General features: G+C 43.6%; 2 protein-coding genes across 2 annotated transcripts in view; one reads left to right on the forward strand and one right to left on the reverse strand.

Annotated features, from left to right (window-relative positions):
- Positions 1–16,157, reverse strand: part of ctsl.1 (cathepsin L.1) — a 113,513-nt gene extending 97,356 nt beyond the window's left edge. The window contains exon 1 of the mRNA XM_089004549.1: positions 16,143–16,157. The gene's annotated coding sequence lies outside the window, so the exon portion shown is untranslated. The remainder of the gene's footprint in view (positions 1–16,142) is intronic.
- The window catches only part of msrab (methionine sulfoxide reductase Ab), a 67,873-nt gene that overhangs the window by 39,469 nt on the left and 9,038 nt on the right, over positions 1–19,366 (forward strand). Inside the window, 1 exon segment of the mRNA XM_089004550.1 lies at positions 7,162–7,266. Within this exon segment, the coding sequence (XP_088860676.1) occupies positions 7,162–7,266 (105 nt within the window).

Below are 19,366 nucleotides of genomic sequence, written 5' to 3' on the forward strand. Positions count from 1 at the left end.
CAAAGTGAGGAGGGGCAGTACGCGAGGACCACATCAAAGAATGCAAAATGAATGTCCATGTACATTTACAACATCATGCAAATGGGGATAGTGCCGATTGAGAGGGGTGCTAATGTAGGTACACAATTTTTTTTATTGTAGGGGTGAGGGTAAGCCCAATTAGATCAGATGCACATTCCTGTCGTTTACTAAAGGTTTTACAATCGAGCACAAAGTGTTTAGCACTTTCATGGCATGCCCGTCTTATGAAATTTACACATCAGCCATATTTTGAAGTTTTCTCGGATCAGATTTATTGGCCATGTATGCAACTCGGGAGGGAAACGGAACGAGAAGTGTGTTATCTTCACTCATTCACTGCCCTTCACGAATGTATTCGTGAATTGAAAATGTGACGTAGAGCGCCATTCCCAAATGTGTTCAGGTTTTGTTTTTTCATGCTTGGGTGTCAATAAAGCACTAGCCAGACCTCTGCCAATATGTTTCCCTTCCACAGCATTTCCCTTTTTCCCGTCTTAGTGCTCTGTTACAGCTTCAGTTGTTGTTAAAGCGCTATATAAACCAATATGTATGTATTGCATAGTATTTTTGACAGCCGCCCTCATTTCTAGCTCATATAACTCCAGACCTTTTTTTTCTAATGAAAGAAGAGAGTCTAAGGATGTCTCTCCCAAAGTTGGCAGCAATACGTCTGTGTAAGCTCTCAGTCGTACAGGAGTGGTCCATCGATGAACAATCAGTGGGGCCACAGGGAGGGGTCCCCCACCCCTCCCAACCTGAGAGTAGGGACCTATCATAGCTGTGTCCGGCGCCACCATGTCTGGACATTAGGGATATATAAATGGGGCCGATACGACCAGTCAGACTTTAGTTCGCTGACGAAGCCTCTTGGATAGGAGGCGAAACGTCCGAAACCTTCACTTTTGTACAGATGACAGCTGAAGAAACCTTCTCATCGAAAGAGAGTCTAAGGTTTCTTACGCTGCATTGAATGTTTTGTAGTCCTAAAACTCAATATTCTGTGGGCCCTGGAATTCGAGTGACAATGACAAAAACCCTGGCACTGCAACGGACACATCTTTGCACATATGGCAGTGAATGAGTTAAATGTGGAAGGGAAATATTCAAGAAGAAGGGGATCCGGGGATGATAAACTCCAACCAGATATTGTATTCTCCAGTATATAAGGCAGACCCAAAAACCTTGATTTTTTTCAAAACAATTACCTTGTAGCTTATATGTCAAGTCATATTGAGTGGAAGTCGTGTGTAACCCCAGCCTCTACTGTCGTGCCTGACAGTCTGGTGTGCCTTATATTTGGAAAACGTTGATATTATATTTATTCATATATTATATTTGGATTTTTTTAATTGAAACACATTCATTGAATGTGCGCCTTATAGTCCGGTGCGCCTTATATGTACACAAAGTTTGAGAATACACCATTCATTGGGGCCGGAAAATGTGATACCTAAACAAGACCCCAAAAGGTTTTTCAAACAAATTTTAGGGAATAAAAAAGAAAAATTGGCTCAGTTATCTTGAAAAAAAAAACAGTTAAATGCTCAATAATAATGAAATGGTACCCTTTACACCTACTTTATCTGTTTTTTTACTACCCCCAATGCTAACAGTGGATCGGAAAGTTAAAATATGCTCCAACAAGCATTGATCTCTTCCAGGGCCTGGTTGGGACTCTCGTTACGGCACCAAATGTGACTTTGATCTAACATTTTTCCACCGGGCTTCGTTTTGCTGTTGTGTTTTCGTCTAAAATGTATTTATCTCATAAATGGTACTTCCTGTTTCCTGGGATGCACCTGTTAGGCACCATGGGTGACTGATCACATTGACTTCTAACCCATTTCCTACTTTAAAGGACAACCGACGCCTCCGGACCAGTTGTGTCCATAATTTGTAAAATCACTTCAAATGACTTATACTGAGCGTATTTTGCAAAGTATCAACCGCATATAGCTATATTTTACGTTTTAAGACTCGCGCTGAATATTCAGGAAGTCTTTCGATGAAAAGGTTTCTTCAGCCGTCATCTGTACTTCTTTAAAGGTGTCGGACGTTTCGCTTCTTATCGAAGATGCTTCTTCAGCGAACTAAAGTCTTACTGGTAGTTTTGGCCCTATATATATATATATACAGTAAAGTCTCGTTATATCGATATTCAAGGGAGTCCGAAAAAATATCGATATAACCGGGACTATCAATATATCCGACCCAGTTTGCATGTAATTTTCTCCGTGCGTGCATAGAAATAGTATCGATATAACCGGGACTATCGATATATCCGATATCGATATAACGAGACTTTACTGTATATATATTGTATATATATTGCCCTATTTGATCTGGTATCACCTCCTCAGCATTATTAATCCTATGTTGCCTAGGCAAGCTGGTGTACGAACGATCCAAATTGAACCTCACACCACCATGTCGGTTTAGTGAAGGATTTAGCTGTTTTATGAAAATCTCTTCTTTTGCTCCCCTTTCAAACCATCTATGTTCTTTCGCTTAGATTTTAACCTCATCAGGAAGTCTTGTTTTTGAGTTGGTGACGATACCTACCGTGACATCACGGTAGGTATCGTCACTGACCGAGAAAGCGACACACAATGCATTTTGGGTACTTTGTTTGCTCTGAAAACTTCGTGTTGATGGCGAAATTGGAAGGAAAACACATAACGCGATGGAGAATCTTTGCGTGTTGCACCAAGACTACTATTTGATACTCGCTGACACAAATTCCCAGCAGACAAATCAGCCCATTTCCAATGGAGCTTGGGCGCTGTCTTGTACATTTTCTGGGACTCTACATTGGTGTCATTGACGGCTCGAATTGAAATGGGAAGACTCCTTTAATCGATTGCAAACGTTTATGCTTTCCTCTTCAGAACTATTTCAATTATATTCATAACTGGATGAGGAACAAGAAAGCATCTTCTCCGAATGTGAACTTTGTGGGCCCATTGTTTTGTTTCTTGAGCAAGGCAAGACAACGTCACAAACTGGGGGTGGGACTTTCCATTTCGAGCTCATTTGTGGGTGTTTTTGGACACTAAATCATTTGCATTTGACTAAAAATATCAGCCTGCGTGTTTTGGGTATTTTAGATGGTATAAAACGTTTTTTCTGATGTTAGGAAACAAAAAAATTGTTTTCTTTGTCCTTTAAGATATATTGAGTATGGTGCTGGCTTAGCACAGCTATTACAGTTGTCGTTTCGGCAATTATATAGGAACCATAAATATCTGTAATGGCACTAAAAAAAGTCGGGCAAAAAATGTTCGGATCAACATTTCTTTAATGAAACACCCCCTAGGAAAAAAAGGGTCATCATAACTTCAACCTGAATGCCGAATGCCCCATTAACCGCAACAAAATGAGGGATTACTGTATTAAGTGAAAGCCTTGATGAAAAGGTGTGTTTTGACGACTGCTTTCAATGTTTTTAACTCATTCACTGCCATTCACATATTTATTTGGGAATCAAACATTGATGTTTAGCGCCATTCCCGAATTTGTTTGGGTTTGTTTTTTTTCATGCTTGGCTGCAAATAAAGCGCTGGCCATGGCCTGTGGCAATAATTTTTCTTTTCCGCAAGGGGCATCATTTCATTTTTTTCCATTTCAATGCTTTGTTACAGCTTCAACTGCTGTCTGACGAACATTCAAGTTATGAACAACAGTACATACATGCATTCTTGTAGTAACAAACTGTATGTAGTATTCTCTCAAGTTGTACATGTACATTTGTTTAGAAAGCATATATTTTATTAAATGTTTATTTTTTAGTACAAACCAATACAGATTACTTAAACATACTTATATAAATATTAAACATGCTTATATAATCCTTAAAAATATAAATGTCATACAATGTATAGCACTAAAGCTACTTACGAACTAATTCACCTTACGAACAACCGTTCGGAACATTCTCGTTCCTAAGGTGGGGCTAGGTTCCTAAGCGTCTCTAATGCATTGGATTTTGAACTGCCTCCCTAATGTCAAGCTCATTTAACTCGAGACCCATATAATTTAGGAATTAACTCTTTTTTCTGATGAAAGAAGAGAGTCTAAGGATTCTAACGCTGCATTGAATATTGATATGGTCCTAAAACTCAATATTCTGTGGGTCCTGGAATTCGAGTGACAATGACAAAAACCCTGGCACTAGAGTGGATACAGTTTTGCACATGTCTGGCAGTGAATGAGTTAATAGCCTTGAAACAAACTTTGAGAAAATGGGTGCTTGGTTGTGGCCGAATATGAACACAAGTGGGAGATACTCTCAGTGACCCAGCTCTATCGGCATTCCACATGTGCTCCCCACGGTGGAAAGGAACCAAACTGAACATGACCACCTCTAACTTCTCTTTGCGGCCATTACGTAAGGGGCCGCTTTTCGCATTTTTTTTTTTTTTTTATTTGCCTCATTTGATGTCTTTCCGTGTTCTACATCCGTGCAAGCTCATGCATGGGCCTCTTGGAAATCCAGAGGCGGAAGGAGGCCGCAGGGACAGTGCGTGGCGAGATGAGGCTAAATCCCCGCACCGGCACTTGTTAGCGGATGAAGGCTCGTTACGTAAAGATACATCAGAGGTACGGGTGGAATAAAAGAGGGTCACAGCGGAAGAAAGGTGCACCCTACCAGTGCATCAACAAGACGGCCTCGCACTTGATCCCCCTTCCGCTTGTTATTTATGAATTTTTTTGGGGGGGTGGAGGGTGCGGTTCAACCGCGCACATGCTTTAAAGTGTCAGCAGGAAATGAGCGAAAGACGGGTTGTGGTGGAAAGGAAAGATTAGAAATCCCCTGAAGGAAAGAGTGAAGGATGATGATAAACAATGAGAAGCATCTTGCTGAGCCGCCGCTACCAATCCCAGCAGGTTTAAACGCGGAGACGTCTGTCTGATTCCCCATTCCGTTTGTCTGTCAACCGTTTAAAAGGGGGCCATTCTTGTTTTCGCCTCCGCCGTTGCTCCTCTTTGGCAGGGGGTGGTTAATGAATATTTTCACGGGGTGTAGGTCAGCGACCCCCCGCGAGGCGGCGCCGTTTGTGCGAGTGGGCACGTGTGACCCCGGGAAACCCCTCCCCTTTTGGGTCCAGCCCCCGCATTACTCCTTGCCTTCAAGAAGCAAGGCTCTCTCATGCATAATGCAAAGTGAACAGGGAGGCTCTCATTAATAATTACTGTTGCCTTTGACGGATGGAGAAAATAACGAAGGGGGCTGTTAAAAATGGAGAAAGCGCATGAGAGACGGCTAAATTGGTTTTTTTGGGGGGGATGTGGAGTGTGCTTGTGTTTGTTGCCGTTGTGTTTCTTTGAGGACTCAAATCTTTTGGGATTGATTCTACAGTTGGAATAATCAAAAGCAAGGCTGGCGCTGGGAGTGGGTGGAGCTAACAGTGAGCTGCTTTCATTGGGAGGGTAACTGCGCTGATGATTGATTCAAGTCGAAAAAAGGCTTTTTGAATTCTGGTTTTGACTGTTGAACCCACACACACAAAAAAATAGTAATAATTTGAAAGAATCACATTGTAAGAGAGCAGTCCACGTCACCTCCATTGGGTTTGCTTTGAACACAAACTTAGTCAAAGTCACTGTTTAAACATTGCACACAAAACATGTGCCAGCATAAACTGGCCAGAAAATACATCCTGTCATATCTATTTGTTTTATAAATACCTTTCAGCAGCGGGGCCTGATTAGGTGACACATAACTGTCTGTGCGTTGGGTATGTTGTATGATTGTTACTGTCAGTGGTACGCACCGCTACTTATAAGTACAATACAGTACATCTGAATTTCTATAGCACTTTCTCAACAGCTGCAGCTGTAACAAAGTGCCTCGCAAAATAGTCAACACAAAGCAAAATAATAAACACAACCGGAACATAAAAACATAGACACTTGTGCAATCTCAATGATTTTCCCCATGTCCTCGATGATGTTTGAGTACAAGACAAACACTTAATTACATGAAGCAGTTCTAGATGAAAGAGAAGAGGATGAAAGTCTCCTTTTCACCATTGGATCAGAGACATCATGGTGGAATGTGCGTGTCTGCTAAAAGCTAAGTTTTGAAAGTTTGTCAAGAGGGTGCAGAAAGAGTTTCAGATTGAATGACTGTGTATTTGTATTGTCATGATATTTTGTTATTGTTCCTCTTTTTACTTCAACATGGTGCCACGAAAGTGGCTGCCTCTACAGCAGCTCTCGTATTTTGTTTTTTGACATCTTCCTTTCCTCTTCGTTCCATAACTTTGGTGCTGTGAAATGTAAATTCCTCCACTGTGAGACTAATAAAGGCTAATCCAATCTCATCCAATCCTGTCTTTAAGCAATGGATATTTGAATATGAATGTCACAAGAGACAGACAGTATAACAATACGTACAGGTGTATATTCTTTATGTTCAGTTTAAACAAAAAAAAGAAAAAAAAACACTAATATCACTGATCTTAAATAATGTCATATTTTATACCGCCCCCAGCCATCGCCATCGTGGGCCAAGTATCGCAACAGGAAATGGAGGTTCATTCTGTCGTAAAATTGTTCGCTTGTACGTTATCATGACGCTGTTGCTATGTATGCTGGGCGAAACATTGGGATATGATTGGTATGGTGAGCCAAGTTTCCCAATCCTGTGATTCTTCTCGGTTTTAATATATTTTGACTGCTGTGTTGCAAGACCCAACAACAGTGTAGACAGGAAGGACGCGTGAAGAAAAGAATGATATGGGGGAGAATCAAGAGTGAGAAATAAAGCGCGAAGGCTTTCACGGACGTCAAAACTGCTCAGTGAAGAACGCTCAAGTCATGGCAGCTCTTTGGCCTCCTCAGCCACGCAAACTTTGCTTTGGTCCTCCCCCCCAAAAAAAAAAACTGATGTAAAGCTGATGAAAATGTTGACGCGCATCGACGACAAAGAAAATGAACGCGCACCCACCTACACCGGCATGCCGCAGACACTGCAAGCGATCGCTTAAATACATTTGGCTCGGCGAATTCAAGATGCGGGATGATGACATAAATGGGAGGAGGGGGGGCAGGCTTTTAGATCCAAATGGGGGAAAATACTGTATATTTGCGATGATTATGGGACTCATGCTCACTTTTATGGATCCTTGTACGCAGGTATGAAGCAACACACCAACATCGGGACTCAGTACCGTTCGGCCATTTACACGTCCGGCGATAGCCAGCAGGAGCTTGCATTGAACAGTAAAGTGGCCTACCAGAAGGAATGTGGGCAAAACAAACTTTGCACCTTTCTCCGCATCGCATATTTGGATTGAATTGGATTAGCCTTTATTAGTCTCGCAGTGGAGAAATTTACATTTCACAGCAGCAAAGTTATGAAAGGAAAGAAAGAAGTAGAAAAACAAAATACAGGAGCTGCTGGAAAGGCAGCCAATCACGCAGCGCCAGCTTGAAAAGTCAAAAGAACAAAAAAAACTAAATAACAAATAATATGACAACACAAAATATCAATCAAATCATTTCATTAATTAAATGATTAATCAAAGTACAGTAAAGTCTCGTTATATCGATATTCAAGGGAGTCCGAAAAAATATCGATATAACCGGGACTATCGATATATCCGACCCTGTTTGCATGTAATTTTCTCTGTGCGTGCATAGAAATAGTATCGATATAACCGGGACTATCGATATATCCGATATCGATATAACGAGACTTTACTGTATTTGATAAGGTTGCCACTCAGCCGCCCCTGACATCAAACCCACAAGGTGCCTGTTCTTGAATCTTTTGTCACGGCTAAAAGTCTCCGGAAACCGCAAACCCTGTATCTGTTAAGATTAAATTAGTTAGCTTCAATTTCTTTTCAACAGATTTGCTGGTCATTTTTTTTCTTTTAGCCGTTTGTTTGCAGACTTCCACATGTCACTATTTGGTTTTAACCTATTGATTTTCGATGATTCTTTTTTTTCCATTTGACCGGGTAAATGGCTGTGTCAATGGTCTTTTTGCTGATTCCCTCCCCCTCCGTCCCTCCCTCCATTTCCAAGGGTTCGTAGATTACTGAGCTGTCTCACAGAAGGACTGCGATTGATTTTAAATGGTATCCGTCCCAAGATTTCTGGGAGGGATACCATTGAATTTTTTTTTACACTCTCGCAGGGCGATACGTCTGAAAAAGAAATGTTGCATGATAGATGATCTACCGTATTTTCTGGTGTATAAGGCTCTCCGACTCCATTTCCCCCTGTTGAAGAAGTAGTGCGTAACCCCAGCCTCTTCTGTAGCGCCTTGTAGTGTTGTGTGCCTTGTGTTTGGCCATTTTTTGTCTATTTATATATGATATTTGGAAAACTTATCATTCATTAAAGATGCGCCTTATAGTCCGGTGCGCCTTATATATGGATAACGTTTGAAAATACACCATTCATTTGGGGTGCGCCTTATACTCTGGTGCAGCTTATACGCCGGAAAATATGGTAAGTAAGGATTACATTTTTTTAAAAAACCTACTTTAAAGGACAACTGACGTCTCCGGACAAGTTGTGTCCATAATTTGTAAAATGGCTTCAAATGACTTCTACTGAGCGTATTTTCCAAAGATCCCACCGCATATAGCTATATTTTACGTTTTAAGACTCGTGCTGAATATTCCGGAAGTCTTGTTTTTGAGTTGGTGACGAGTCCGTATGTGACGTCACTGAAGGAACGCACCTGACCGAAAAAAAGGACACATTGTAGCAGTCCTTCCATCAGGTCAATGCTTGTTTGGTCTGAAAACCTCATGTTGCACCAGAAAGAGCCAGAAGAGGGCGTCCAAGCTCCATGGAAGGAATTTACCAGCCTGTGGAAACGGGCTGATTCATTCCTCACAACAGCTCGGTGGCCATTTTCTGCCTCTTTTTGGGTGAGACATTAACCCCCAATGTTGCCTCAAAATGGCACGGAATAAATTCTTTCATCGATTGCAAACATGTATGCTTTCCTCTTCAGAACTATTTGGATCATATTCAGAACTGGATGTGTAACAAGAAAGCATATTCTCCGAATCTGAAGCCATTGTTTTGATTCTCCAGCAATGCAAGACGTCTTGGCGTGACGTCACGAACTGGGACGGGACTTTCTGAAAATGCCCAATTCGCAGCTCAATTTTATGCAGATTTTGGACACTTTAAGTCTTTTTTATTGGTGTTTTGCATTTGAAAAAAAAATCATACTGCGTGTTTTTTTTGGGGTATTTTAGATGCTATAAAACGTTTTTCTGATGTCAGTTAGGAAACAAAAAAGTGACGTCGGTTGTCCTTTAAAAGAAAAATCTGAAATGCTACACAACATTTTGGCCCCGTCCCGATTACCTATGAACAGCGGCGGTCTCACTGTCCAAAGTTAAGGTACATGCTGCAGGGGGTCAGACACGTTTTGACGGTGGTTACCATATCTCTAACTACTGACAGCTACATTATTATTATTATTATTATTTATTATTATTCATACTAGTAGTATTATTACTATTATTATTAGTTATTATATATTAGTTATTATTATATATTCGTTATTATTTTTAATACTTATTTATATTTATTTTTATTTTGATATTATTATTTATGTATTTATTTTTTTAAGACAGAACGTAAAACGTTTGTCAGCTTTTGTTTATTGCTCATTAGGCTTGTTTTGTCGTTTTGTCCCTGTAATAGAGGTCACGAAATGTGGTGAGTGTGAGGATGGGTCACAGTCAGCTGTTTGTCAGTGGTGTTAAGGGGGGGGTTTACCATATCTGGCTGATCTCATTACGTTGCTCTATTTATTCGTCTTCCATCACCTCCCACCGCCATGGTCTCAGCTGCCAACCCACTCTCACCTCCGACCCCGGCCCAAGGCCAAGGTTGGGAGGTTGTCGTCATGGTAACCCCCCACCCCCACCACCCTCACCCTCCAGCCCTTGACCTGTGACGGCTGACCCCTAAGTTAAAAAGGACAGTCGTAATTCGCTCCACACTGATTGCGGCTGAATGACTTTTTTTTATGGCAAGCTGATGGGAGGATCAACGGAAAGATGGAGCGATGGACAGATGGATGGAGTGAACAAAAGGGAAGTGTGTGGTGGGCGGGCACGAACCCGACGTGTGCCACTCCAATGACCTACGCAACCCTCTTGTGTCCTCTCAGCCCGATGGCTGTTAAGAACGAGGACGGTGATGTGATCAACCGAACACAGGTGGCTTTGCTTAACTAAACGTGCGACATCAAGTGAGAGGTTGAGTCCCCCCCACACACACACACCCCATCTCCCCTCCATTGTTATTCAAACAAATAGGCCAACTCCATACATGAGGTGAAGCAGCTCAACAAGCACATTCGAGACCTGAAAAATGTGCTGAAGGCAAGCAGCTACACATTCAAATCAAAGTGCAACTTCATTTAAAGGACAACCAACGTCTCCGGACAAGTTGTGTCCATAATTTGTAAAATGGCTTCAAATGACTTCTACTGAGCGGATTTTACAAAGATTCCACCGCATATAGCTATATTTTACATTTTAAGACTCGTGCTGAATATTCCGGAAGTCTTGTTTTTGAGTTGGTGACGAGTCCGTACGTGATGTCACTGAAGGAACGCCCCTGACTGAAATAAAGGACACATTGTAGAAATCCTTCCATCACGTCAATACTTGTTTGGTCTGAAAACCTCGTGTTGCGCCAGAAGAGGGCGTCCAAGCTCCATATCAGGAATTTATCAGCCTGTGGAAACGCAATACGCTGTCATGTCTACAAGAGGTCGCCTTTTTCTGCCTCTTTTCTGGGACGCTACATTGATGACCCGGAATAAATTCTTTAATCGAATGCAAACATGTATGCTTTCCTCTTTAGAACTATTTGAATCATATTCATAACTGGATGTGTAACAAGAAAGCATATTCTCCGAATCTGAAGCCATTGTTTTGATTCTCCAGCAATGCAAGACGTCTTGGCGTGACGTCCCGAACTGGGAGCGGGACTTACTGAAAATGCCCAATTCGCAGCTCAATTTTTTGCAGATTTTTGACACTTTAAGTCATTTTTATTGGTGTTTTGCATTTGAATAAAAATATTATACTGCGTGTTTTGGGTATTTTAGATGCTATAAAACGTTTTTCTGATGTCAGTTAGGAAACAAAAAAAGTGACGTCGGTTGTCCTTTAAGCAGCGGCAATGTGGACGCGATCATTTCACAACAGCTTATCATTTTATCAATTTACTGGAAATGGTTAATTTACCATATTTTACGGTGTATAAGCAGTGTCGGAAACTGAAAAAGGAAGAGTGTTGCATAACATTTAGGAAGGAGGTAAGACAAGCACTGGGTGGGCAAGAGGTCCTTCCAGATGACTGGTAAACTACAGCGAACATAATCAGAGACACAGGTCGGAAAGTACTTGGTGTATCGAGTGGGAGAAAGGTAGATAAGGAGACTTGGTGGTGGAATGGGGAGGTGCAAGAGTGTATACAAAGAAAGAGGTTAGCAAAGAAGAAGTGGGACACTGAGAGGATGGACGAGAGTAGTACAGCAGTACAAGGAGATGCAGCGCACGGTAAAAGTAAAGGTGGCAAAGGCCAAACAAGAGGCTTATGATGACTTGTATGCTCGGCTGGACAGCAAGGGAGGCGAGACTGATCTTTACTGGCTGGCGAGACAGAGAGACAAAGATGGTAAGGACCCGCAGCAGGTTCGGGTGATTAAGGATAGAGATGGCAATGTATTAACAGGTTCCAGTAGTGTGATGGCAAGATGGAAAGAGTACTTTGAAGAATTGATGAATGAGGAAAATGAGAAGGAACAAAGAGTAGAAGACGTGACTGTTGTGGACCAAGACGGAGCAAGAGGCTTATGGTGGTGTTCCTGACTGGGTTATTCAACAACATCTTAGATGGTGAACAGATGCCTGAAGAATGGAGACGAAGTGTACTTGTGCCCATTTTTAAGAACAATATATGGATTTATATGGCTTTATATATGGAAAATACACCATTGATTGGGGGTGCGCCTTATACTACGTTGCACCTTATACACCAGAAAATACGGTACTTAAACAAGACCCTAAAAGGGTTTTCAAACACATTTTAGAGAATAACAAAAACACTTGGCTCAGTTACCTTGAAAAAAAATGCTAAATAATAAAGAAGTAATAAAGATCTTGGATTGGATTGGATGTACCTCTCTCGCAGTGGAGACATTTATATTTCACAGCAGCAATGTTATAAAAGGAAGAGGAAAGGAAAGAAAGAAGTAGTAAATCAAAATACAGGAGCTGCTGGAAAGGCAGCCACTCTCGCGGCCCCATCTTGAATTAAAAAAAAAACACAAACAAATAACAAATAACATGACAAGACACAGACGCAGAGATTCATATCTACTTTAGCTGTGCACCTTATACACCGGAAATGCTCATAAAGTGTACCGTATTTGCAACAAAGGGCCACTCATATGAAGCATATAATCTCGTCAGTTTACCAGTTGACATCTGAGAATCTCTAACCTACTTTGGACTCGCAAAACACACATTTACAAACATCTGACAGCCTCTCCATCTCTCTCATGCCATCGACAACGACGTTGCTGACAACGCCGATCTGTCAGCGTCTTCAGCGGCGCCACAGTTTTCGATGGAGAATCCGCCGGGAACACAAATCTGAGGCGCTCGCAACCAAAATGGTCGCCTTGCCGCATTGGCGCCTCCCGCCCGTCTCCAAAATGGCACTCGAAAGCGAAGAGCGAAAAGGCCATGTGCTCATTTCAGCAGGAGAGGGGTTTAAAAGCAAGTGTGCATTCGATGGGGTGACAAGAGCGGGTGGGTGAGGCCACAGATAAGACAGGCGTGGCAAACACGGAGAAAAAATTCCAGACACACACACACGCACACACGTGTGCAGACAGACATACTTTTGGCTCATCCCATCTTCCAGCCCGATGAATAATTAACCCATATGAAAAGTCTCTTCTGCAGGGCTTTCAGTTTCTTAACTTCAGCATTGGGGTTGGGTGGGGGTGGGCGGCATGGAAAAGGGGGTGTGGGGAAGCTAGTTCAAGGGAGGGGGGAGGGGAGAAGAGGGTTCTTCTATAATGAAATTTGAAATTTGCGGAACATCAAAGGCTTCTGGAGCCAAGCGCAGAGGAGGAGAGCAACCCCCCCCCCCCCAACAACCTCATTGGCGTTGCACCCCCTTTTCTCGCTTCCCTCCCTTTGACTCATCCTCATCCTCACCCCTCGATTTCACCCTCCAGGCCCTTGAGAGGAGCGATGCGAAGGGTTGATTCAGAGGAGGCCAGGGTGGTGGCATGAAGCTGGCACACGTGTGTGTGTGTGTGTGTGTGTGTGTGCGTACGTGTGTGTGTGTGTGTGTGTGTGTGTGTGTGTGCGCCTCGACTGGGATCACCACCTTATCGTGTGCGCGTCTCCGTTGAACGGCTTATGACCTGGCGTATTCCCCTGGTAAAAGGTCGCTTCGCAACTTTAATCAGCGCCTATGCTCCCACCTTGGATGCTGACGATAACACCAAAGATGCCTTCTACGAGTCCCTGGATGCTACCATATCCAAAATCCCTGCCTCTGATAAACTTGTTCTGATGGGTGACTTCAATGCCCGAGTAGGTACTGATGCCAGGCTCTGGAAACAAGTAATCGGAAGGCACGGGACGGGGAAAATAAACAGCAATGGCCTCCGACTCCTCACTCTGTGCTCTGAGCATCAGTTGATTGTAACTAACACCATCTTTCAGCTGAAAAAGAAATACATCACATCATGGATGCACCCCAGGTCCAAACATTGGCACTTACTGGACTACATCATCACAAGGCAACGAGACCAAAATGATGTCTGCATCACGCGGGCCATGCGTGGGGCTGAATGCTGGACTGATCATCGACTGATCAAGTCCAGGCTCAAGCTGAGAATTCGACCTCCTCATAAGAAACAGCAGCCCCAAAGGCGTCTTAACACCAGGGCCCTGGAGTCCCCAGAATGTGCAGCCAGCTACCGCCACAAGCTGGCAGAGGGACTTGCCAGCCTGGACAACGACACCAGTAACGGTGACCTTGATGTTGAAAGCAGGTGGAAAAAATTGAGGACAACAATTCATCAAGCTGCCTCTGAGACCATCGGCTTCACTCAGAAACGTCATCAAGACTGGTTCGATAACAGCTCAGCTGCCATACAGGAGCTTCTGGAAGCCAAGCGCAAAGCCCATACCACACTTCTCTCCAACCCTCATTCTCCACTTCTCCTCTCTCACTACAAGGCCATCCGTGGTGAAACACAGAAACAGCTGAGGATGATGGAGAACAAGTGGTGGCTCAGCAAGGCCCAAGAAATCCAGAGGCATGCAGACAACAACAACACACACGCCTTCTATGATGCTGTAAAATCCCTGCACGGCCCACGAAGACAACACATTGTCCCAGTTAAATCTGCAGACGGTTCTGTACTACTGAAGGACAAACAGCTAATACTTGAGCGCTGGGCAGAGCACTTTGACTCCCTGCTCAACCAAGTAAACCCTTCAGACACATCTGTCCTTGACTCCCTCCCAGAGCTTCCAACAGTTCCCTCCCTTGATGAACCTCCTCAGTTCACAGAGGTCCTCTCTGCAATCCGGAACCTTAAAAACAACAAAAGCCCTGGCCCTGATGGACTTCCAGCTGAGGTCTTCAAGAGCGGCGGTTATCTCCTGACACGGAAGCTTTACCACCTCATCTGCAACATCTGGCAAAACGGGACACTTCCTCAGGAATGGAAAGACAGCAACATTGTCACCATTTACAAAAGGAAGGGGGACAAGTCAGTCTGTGGCAACAGCCGTGGCATCTCCCTACTTTCTGTTGCTGGCAAGATTCTTGCAAAAGTAATGCTGTTCCGTCTTACATCGCACATTACCGAAGACATCCTCCCAGAGACACAATGCGGCTTCAGGAAGGATCGAAGCACTCTGGACATGATCTTCGCTGCGCGCCAAGTTCAGGAGAAATGCAAGGAACAAAATAAGGACCTCTATATCACCTTCATTGACCTTACAAAGGCATTTGACACAGTTAACCGTGACATTCTCTGGACCATACTGCAGAAATTTGGCGTCCCCTCCAAATTTCTTGGCATCCTAAAACAGTTCCACAGCGGCATGCAAGCAACTGTACTTGTTGGTGGCCAGCAATCTTCCCCGTTCCCTGTGGAAGTCGGGGTGAAGCAGGGCTGTGTACTGGCCCCTGCTATATTCAACCTGTTCCTGATGGCAGCTACGCTCCTCTTCCATAAGTCCATCCAGGAAGGTGGCGGCGTACAAATCCAATTCCGCCTGGATGGTAACCTGTTTAACATCAGACGCCTACAGGCCAAGACCAAGACCCTGATCAGCGGCATCCACGAGCTACAGTATGCAGATGATTGTGCTCTGCTGGCCCACAGCCCAGCTGCCATGCAAAATGCCCTTGATACCATGTCCTCCGTCTACCGATCACTCGGTCTCGTGATCAATGTAACCAAAACGGAGGTCATGGCAAAAGAGAGTTCTCCAACCCCAGCGTTCACCCTCAGTGGCACACCCCTCAAGGTTGTCCAACAATTCAGCTACCTCGGCAGCATTCTAACACCCTCCTGTCTAATTGAAGATGACGTCCAGGCCCGCATCCATCAAGCCTCCAAAGCTTTTGGCAGATTGCGTACTCGTGTGTTCGAAAACAACCACTTAAGAACTCCAACAAAAGTCGCAGTCTACCAAGCAGTGTGTGTGTCCACGCTGCTATATGGCGCAGAAGCCTGGACCGTCTATCGACGCCATGTGAGACGCCTTGATGCATTCCACATCAGGTGCCTCCAACGAATCCTTGGCATCACCTGGCAGGATCGTGTTCCACACACCGACATCCTTCAACGCACTGCCTCCACCAGTATCGAGGCCATACTGGCAGTGCTTTATGGACAACTCTTGTGTGTGTGTGTGTACGCAAACAATAGGTTTTATCCAGCCAACCTGTATGTTGTGTCTGTGTGTGTGTCTTTATTGGTGTATGTTTGTGTGCATCTAATTGTGAATATGTGTGTGTGTGTGTCTATCTGTGTGTTGTACATGTGTTTGTGTGTGGTGTGTGCTTTTGTGTGTGTCTGTGTATGTGTGTGAGTGTGTGTCTCTCTTTGTGTATGCGTGTTTGTGTGTGTGTGTGTGTGTGTGTGCGTGTGCCTGCATGGATGTGTGGGTTTGTGTATGCATGTGTGCATGTGTATGTGTGTGTGTGTGTGTGTGTGTGTGTGTGTGTGTGTGTGTGTGTGTGTGTGTGTGTGTGTGTGTGTGTGTGTGTGTGCCAACAATAGTTTTTATCTAGCTAAACTGTATGTCGCATGTGTCTGTGTGTGTGTGTGTGTGTGTGTGTGCGTGTGCGTGCGTGTGTGTGTGTGTGTGTGTGTGTGTGTGTGTGTGTGTGTGTGTGTGTGTGCCAACAATAGTTTTTATCTAGCTAAACTGTATGTTGCATGTGTCTGTGTGTGTGTGTGTGTGTGCGTGTGTGTGTGTGCGCGTGTGCGTGCGTGTGTGTGTGTGTGTGTGTGTGTGTGTGTGTGTGTGTGTGTGTGTGTGTGTGTGTGTGTGTGCCAACAATAGTTTTTATCTAGCTAAACTGTATGTTGCATGTGTCTGTGTGTGTGTGTGTGTGCGTGTGTGTGTGTGTGTGTGTGTGCGTGTGTGTGTGTGTGTGTGTGTGTGTGTGTGTGTGTGTGTGTGTGTGTGTGTGTGTGTGTGTGTGTGTGTGTGTGTGCGTGTGTGGTGCGTGCGTGCGTGCGTGTGCGTGCGTGTGTGTGTGTGCGTGCGTGTGTGTGCGTGCGTGTGCGTGCATGTGTGCGTGTGTGTGTGTGTGTGTGTGTGTGCGTGTGTGTGTGTGTGTGTGTGTGTGTGTGTGTGTGTGTGTTTCAGGCCTCGGAGGGGTGAGTGTATCCTCTGATAAGGCAACTTAATAAGCCTGAAAGATAGAAAGGATGTTGTGAGGGTTGGGAAGGAGGATTTTTATTTTGGGGAGGGGGGTGCAGAAAGCGCATCGATGTGTGCGCGGAATGTTTCAGCCGCACAAGGTCACATGAAGACTTTTTTTTTACTTTGAAAGTTCTCACGTTTGTTAAGGACTGGTGTTAAAAGGGGGCGGAGGAATCTTTTGCGTGTGGTGTGTGTGTTCATTTTTTTTTTGTCTCCAAATGTGAGTGCGGAAGCATTTTCACAAAATGTAGGAACCCTCGCTGAAGACGATAGAAAATGGATGCCTGACCCACTCTGTAAAAACGACAAACACACTCACGAAGGTGGAATTTCATGTTCTACTTGTTTCACAGATCTGAATTTTACAAGCAGCGATACGACATCTCATCCCCCTTTCAACACCCAACCACACTCATGCTTTGCCATACGATCTAAGATCTTCTCGTTTTTCAACCTTTTAGGCATCAGTTGAAAATGTAAACACTTTAAACGTGACAGCAGATATTTTCGAGTAAAATATACTTTCATTTTTTCTCTTATTAACTCATTCACTGCCAGACATGTGCTAAAATGTATCCACTCCAGTGCCAGGGTTTTTGTCATTGCCACTTGAATTCCAGGACCTTCAGAATATTGGGTTTTAGAACTACATAAAAATTCTATGCAGCGTAAGAAACCTTATACTCTCTTCTTTCATCATAAAAAAACACTTAATTCCTAAATTATATGAGTTTGGAGTTATATGAGCTTGAATTGAGGGTGGCTGTCCAAAATACAATGCAATACATACATCTTGGTTTATATATATCAGTGTCTGAAACTCAGGAGAAAGTTACCGGACACCAGGCCAGACAACTCTGAAAAGTGGCCTGCCCGGCCATAAAGTTGCCTGCCCCATTTTTCACAACTTGAATCACAATAAGACGACTAATCGCAAAAAAACATTGTTGCAAAGTACAGTAAAGTCTCGTTATATTGATATTCTCGGGAGTCGGAAAAAATATCGATATAACCGGACTATCGATATATCCGATCCTGCGGCATGTAAATTTTCTCCTTGTGTTCATAGAAATAGTATCGTAATAAGCAGTACTATCGATATAACCGATAGCGATATAACGAGACTTTACTGTATTAAGGATTTGTTTTAACTAATGATTTTGCTCCAGTTGTCATTTGTCCATACACTGTTCGTCATGTTGCACAATGCAATGATAGCGTTGCGTCGTCTGCTACAAGCCACGTGAACTCCTCTTTCCACTATGCTTTTAATAATAATGATACATTAATTTCGAAGCGCCTTTCAAAACTCTCAAGCACACTTTACAGGCACGGGATAATGTACATTTCCGTTTTGTAGCGTCAGAAATTGTTAGCTTCTTTTGAATCTGTCTTCTGGAGCTGAGGTACTGTGCATCTACTTTGGAAAATGATATGCAAATGCACGACCTTATAACGCTCGGGAAAGTCCGGAAGCACGAAACAGGCTTCTGATTGGCTGCCGTGCCGAGTATGCAAATTGCCAAACTAACCGAAATTCCAAAATTTCCAAACCGAACGAAGATTTTGAAATCTGAGACTAATAAAGGCAAATCCAATCCAATCCAATCCAAATCTTCGTTCAAACGTTTACTTTATTGAATAAAGCTGATAAACAAGTGCTGACAAGCGCTTTATTGGCAGCCAAGCATGAAAAAACAAACCCTGAACATATTCGGGAATGGCACTCGATGTCATATTTTCAACTCCCCAATAAATTTGTGAATGGCAGTGAATTAGTTAATATTATGGTTTGATTTATGTAAGGGGATGCCATACCGACGCCAATCAAGATTGACCCTCAAAAAGCATAGGAATCGCTGTAAGTTCTAAAATAATAATAGTCACTCATATTTTGCAAATGTGTTTATTTTATTTTTATTATTGCATTGAACCCCCCAACAAAATACTGTGCAACGTCTCAGTAAGCCTCGACGTTGAGATTAGACTAAGCGTGATTACATAAATCGGCAAATTGAGGTCACATCCGTCTTCAAATGTATCCGCCATGAGTCATCGGGTGTCACAAAGTTGACGTCAAAGCATGGCCGCCGGCCTTCTGAAGGCGGGCGGGGGCCGGGCGGCGGGTGGGGGCGACAGCAAAGGCAATGGCACAGTGGGGATATTGGACATGCGTACATTTCCACTCTCCCCTCCACAACCTCCGCCTTCTCTCGGGGTGTCACGTTATATTTGTGTTGCGCGGGGGGCCCGTGTGTCTGTGGTCGTGCTGAAAAAAAACGGTGGGGGGGCTCGAGTTCTCACTGGCATTCTCGTTTTCATTTGCTTGACTGGAGAGCGGCAAGGACTTGGTCGCACGAAGCAGG

The sequence above is a fragment of the Hippocampus bargibanti genome, linkage group LG09, assembly GCF_051943395.1.
Source record: "Hippocampus bargibanti isolate YZ-2025 linkage group LG09, ASM5194339v1, whole genome shotgun sequence".
NCBI classification, from domain to species: domain Eukaryota; kingdom Metazoa; phylum Chordata; class Actinopteri; order Syngnathiformes; family Syngnathidae; genus Hippocampus; species Hippocampus bargibanti.